Source organism: Cebus imitator, unplaced genomic scaffold (assembly GCF_001604975.1).
Source record: "Cebus imitator isolate Cc_AM_T3 unplaced genomic scaffold, Cebus_imitator-1.0 Scaffold101, whole genome shotgun sequence".
NCBI lineage: Eukaryota > Metazoa > Chordata > Mammalia > Primates > Cebidae > Cebus > Cebus imitator.
The window spans coordinates 5,702,914-5,708,435 of record NW_016107416.1 but is presented as its reverse complement, the minus strand read 5'-3'; the positions used below and the strand labels follow the sequence as shown (position 1 = coordinate 5,708,435).

The window sequence follows — 5,522 nt, the reverse complement described above, 5'->3', positions numbered from 1 at the left end:
AATATTTTCTCATGTCTGTGTGTGTTTTTAAAGGTACTGCAACAGCCACTTGCAGGTACTTGGCTTTATCCCGAAAAAAGAGAGGAAGAAAAAGAATGATCCGATAGATGAGGTGAAGGTCAGGCACCAGATGGATACCATGGCCTTTAGCCTGACGGTGCCCACGCTGGCCTTGAAGATGCCCAACGGACTGGATGGAATGTCCCTCTCTCCACCTGGGGCAAGGGTCCCTCTCCACTACCTGGAAACTGAGTTGGAAGACCCATTTGCTTTCAATGAGGAAGATGATGACCTAAAGAAAGGGGCAACTGTGAGAAAGAAGTTACAGAGCAAGTTAGCCCAGAATCGGCAGCGCCAGAGAGAGACAGAGATTTTAAAAGTTCGACAAGAGCACTTTAGCCCCCCTCCTGCACCTTCACAGCAGCAGCCTCCACAGCAGCACTCCCACCTGTCACCTTTATCCACTTCTTTAAAACCTCCAGCGCCACCGCAGGGTTCAGTCTGCAAGTCACCTCAACCTCAGAACACCAGCCTACCAATGCAGGGAGTGGCACCCACCACACACACTATAGCACAAGCACGGCAGTTGTCTCACAAGAGGCCTCTGCCCCTCCTGCCATCCAGTAGGGCTCCCCCCGTGGACCCACCCAGGACTGACCGGATCCTCATGAAAGCCACAGCCTTCTCTCCACACTTCTCGTGTATAAGTCGACTGCAGAGACTGGTGAAACTGTGCACCCAAAAACATCAGTTGGACACTGATCTGTTTCCCCATTTAGGTGAGTTATCTATTTTATCATCTCATAGATACATAATATGGCAAAATGTGTTCTGTTGTATGGGGCTTCCCTTTCATAATTACTCCATATGTGATGGGGGTGGAGTAACAATTGGGCAGAGTGGTACAGTGAAAGATTCTGTATTCAGGTAGATCACCTTAAAGTAAACACAGTCTTCCCTCTACATATGTGGTGGATTGGTTCCAGGTACCTAAATTTGAGGATGCTCAAATTCCTGATATAAACAGTGTAGTATTTGCACATAACCTATGCATATCCTCTCGTATTCTTTAAATCATCTCTAGATTACTTATAATACCTAATATAATGTAAATGCTATGAAAACAGTTGTTATACTGTATTTAGGGAATAATGACAAGGAAAAAAGTCTGTGTATGTTCAGTACAAATGTAATCTTTTTTTTTTTTTTTTTCCAAAGGCTAGTCAAGTGAGGCAGTGGGAGTGGAGAAGGAAGAAAGAAATCTGTAACTGGTTGTGATCAATTAGTTGTGAACACCACTGCACTTGGACCAGCCTTTTATTTTTATTATTATTTTTTTAAATTTATTTTTTTAATGTAAACTTTTTTCTCAAATATTTTTGATCAGTGATTAGCTGAATCCACAGATGTGGATCCCATAGATACAGAGGGCCAACACTGGAGGGACTAATACTTACTGAATAGGATACAGAAATAGGAGTTGGGAATTTGGAATTCCACACATAGCTTTTATTTGTAGTGATGGCAGCATGAAAAGGCAGTTGTGTTTGGTTGTATGCCTTTATGAGTTTAGCACCTGTGCATCTAATGAAGTTCTTTGCATGTCTTATTCTAGGAATGATCATAGTATTGTTAATATCTGCTTACCGTTTTAAAACATTTTTTCCTGTTTAAAAAATTCTCAAGGCAATACCTGTTTATGATTTAAAAGTGAGAAAATACATGTAAAACTTGTAATTTAATGTAGTCACGTCTGTTTTTTTGTTGCTTCTGAATTTTCTGTTTTGCTTGAGAAAACTTCCTCAATCCCAAGTTTATACAGATATTCTATTTTCTATTAATAGTTTGATTGGTTTTGATCATTTAAACCTTTAATTCAGTTGAAGTTTATTCTTGAATTTGATATGAGTTATGATTCTCTCTTCAGGAAAAATTATTTGCATAATATGACAGTGATAGAAATATGAACAAAGATAGAACATGAAGAGATATGAACAGTCAATAAGCAAATGAATACCTCAGTCTCTCAGCAGGCAGGAAATACAAATTAAAGCAACAATGAATTACCAGATTGGCAAAATAATGGCCATGGTTGGTCAGGGTCAGGGTATGATATCTCGTACATTTCTGGTGAGTAATTTAGCAACATCTAATTAAAAATATATGTATAGGCTGGGCTTAGTGGCTTATGCCTATAATCCCAGCACTTTGGGAGGCTGATGCAGGAGGCTCACTTGAAGCCAAGGGTTTGAGACCAACCTAGGCAACATAGTAAGATCCTGTCTCTAAAAAAAACAAAAATAAGGCCAGGCATGGTGACTCATGCCTGTAATCCTAGCACTTTGGGAGGCTGAGGCAGGCAGATCATGAGGTCAGGAGTTCGAGACCAGCCTGACCAACATGGTGAAACCCCATTTCTACTAAAAATACAAAAAAATTAGGTGGGTGTGGTGCCGAGCACCTGTAATCCCAGCAACTCCAGAGGCTGAGGCAAGAGAATCATTTGAACCTGTGAGACAGAGGTTCAAATGTACTCTCGGCACTCCGAGAGTACGCCATTGCACTCCAGCCTGGGTAACAGAGTGAGACTCCATCTCAAAAAATAAATAAATAAATAAATAAATAAAAATAAAAAATAAAAATAAAATATATTTGTAGCCAGCGGACTCACTTTCAAGACACTATCCTGAGGATTAAAAAAATCAAAATGTAGGCCGGGCGAGGTGGCTCACGCCTGTAATCCCAGCACTTCGGGAGGCCGAGATGGGTGGATCATGAGGTCAGGAGTTCAAGACCAGCCTGGCCAAGATGGGGAAACCCCATCTCTAAAAAAAAATAAATAAATAAAATATAAGGGTATATGTGCCAGGATGTTCATTGAAACATTGTTTGTAGCATTAAAAACTTGCAAAGAAACAATTACTGCTAGGAAACATTGACTAAATTATGGTTTATGTATGTTTTAAGAAATATTATGTAGCAGGCTGGGTACAGTGGCTCACACCTGTGATCTTAGCACTCTGGGAGACTGAAATGGGAGGAACACTTGAGCCCAGGAGATCAAGACCAATCTGGGTGACATAGTAAGACCTTGTCTCTATTATTAAAAAAAAAAAAAAGAAAGAAATACTATATAGCTATTTAAAAGAATGAATGAGGCCAGATGTGGTGGCTCATGCCTGTGATCCCAGCAATTTAGGAGGCTGAGGTGGGTGAATCACCTGAGGTTAGGAGTTTGAGACCAGCCTGGTCAGCATGGCGAAACCTCATCTCTACTAAAAATACAAAAATTAGCCAGGCATGGTGGTACGCACCTGTAATCCCAGCTCCTCAGGAGATTGAGACGAGAGAATTGCTTGAATCCGGGAGGCAGAGGTTGCAGTGAGCCGAGATCATGCCATTGAACTTCAGTCTGGGCAACAAGAGTGAAACTCCATCTCAAAAAAAAAAATGAAATTTTTATCTTTTGATTGGGATGTGTCCGTGGTATATTAAAAAGTGGAAAAAAATAAAGAGGTAATTATTATTCCCTTTTGGCAAAAACAAACAAGGTAAATAAACAGGGGATATCAGTATATTAAGTATATGGCTGTTTGCCTGATTAGTGTGAGCATAGGTAAAAGTATAAAAGGATACATACTTCCAGGCTGTTAACATCAGCTACCCTAGGAAGGACGGAATTGGACACGGTGTATTTTATAAGAGAAGAGAGTGGTGGCTTTTCTTATAGCTTTTTATTGTTTAACCCGTTGTTAAACCATTTTTGACTTTTTGTGGTTAAAAAGCAAAACTTAAAAACTATACAGACAAAAATAATAAATTAAAACACTCCAAGCTATATTAATACCTCTTTGTTAATACTATGGTATATTCTTTTTTTTCTTCTTTTAAAAAAATTATTTAACTTGCTTTACCCACATGCCAAATTCTTTCCAATATATAAAATTTGGTTCTTACTGTATATACTGTTTTGTAACCTGTTTTAAAATTTTTCATATACAGTATAATTTGTCATGGCTGAATTTTGTCTTCCATTTAAGTTGTATCTAGTTTATGTCTTTATAAACTGTTGTAGATGTATATAGTCTTGCAGTAAACAGTTATTGCCACATCTTTAATTTTGTCTTCGAATAGATTGTTAATTCTGTATCCTAAAAGTGGAATTGCTGATTCTAAGCTTTAGCTTTTCCTTTAAAAAAAAAAAATTTTTTTTGATATATGTTGCCAAATTTTTCTTTGGAATTATTTTGTCAGCTTATCTTCTTTAAGCAGTGTGTGAGAATAAGTTTCTCTAACTCTTTATCAGTTCTGATTAGTATTATTACTGTTATTACTGCCTTTGCAAATTAGCTAGAAAATCTCCTTAAATTTACGTAGATTAGTGTTTATAAATTTGGTTTTAGAATCCTTTACACTTAAAAATTAATAAGGACACCATAGAACCCTTGTGTATGAGTTGGATCTATTTATACTGTATTAGAAGCTAAAACTGAGAAATTTAAAATAAAATTTTTTATTTTTTAGACAGGGTCTTGCTCTGTTGCCCAGGCCAGAGTGCAGTGGCACGATCATGGCTTTCTGCTGCGTTGACCTGCTGGGCTCAAGTGATCCTCCCACCTCAGCTTTCCAAGCAGCTGGGACCACAGGCACACACCACCACAACTGGCTAATTTTGAAAAAAATTTTTTGGTAGAGTGGGGGTCTCACTACATTGCCCAGGCTGATCTTGAAGTCCTGGCTCAAGCGATCCTCCTGCTTCTGCCTCCCAAAGTGCTGGGATTACAGGCATAAGCCACTGTGTCTGGCCTGTCACATACTCTTTCAAATAAAAATGATGAATGAGAAAAAGCAGTTTGGTCAGGTTGCCATTAAAACAGTTGTGCAAGTCCTCTTCCTCAGGATAACTGGCATACTTTCTTCCTCTGAGACAGAGGTGTTTTATGTATGCTTCACATTTACTCAGAATAGTATAAAGAGTATCAAGACATGTACTCGGGTTGGTTTCATAAAATAAATAATCTTTAATAAGCAAAAACATTATTAAATAAAACTTGGAGGCATCGTGAGGAATACAATGACTCTTAGTAAGTTTGATGCCACTGCCTTAATTCATGCTAATTAAGGAGCCTGTTTACCTGTCATTACTTTTATACCATCAGTGTGTCAACACAGTGAAAAAGGCAAATAAGGTCTTAATACTGTTTTGTTGAAAATAGTTTTGAGGCCAGGTGAGGTGGCTTGTGCTGGTAATCCCAGCACTTTGGAAGGCCAAGACAGGAGGATCACTTGAGTCTAGGAGTTTGCGACCAGCCTGAGCAACATAGTGAGATTCTATCTCTTTTAAAATTTAAATTAAAAAAAAAATAAATAAAACTTAAAAAAAAATAGTGTTGACCTATATACCCTGAGAGTATTTCAAGGACTTCTGGGGATCTGTGGACCATACTTTGAGAACTGCTATTTTGGATTCATAATATAGCTGAGTATTTGTTCATATGATTTTTTTTTTTTTTTTTTTTTTT

General features: G+C 38.1%; 1 protein-coding gene across 4 annotated transcripts in view; it reads left to right on the top strand.

Moving 5' to 3' along the window:
• The window catches only part of INO80D (INO80 complex subunit D), an 84,833-nt gene that overhangs the window by 35,735 nt on the left and 43,576 nt on the right, over positions 1-5,522 (top strand). For all 4 annotated transcript variants that reach the window (XM_017536878.2, XM_017536879.2, XM_017536881.2 and 1 more), the window contains exon 4: positions 34-779. In XM_017536878.2, coding sequence (XP_017392367.1) covers positions 34-779 — 746 coding nt within the window. The remainder of the gene's footprint in view (positions 1-33; positions 780-5,522) is intronic.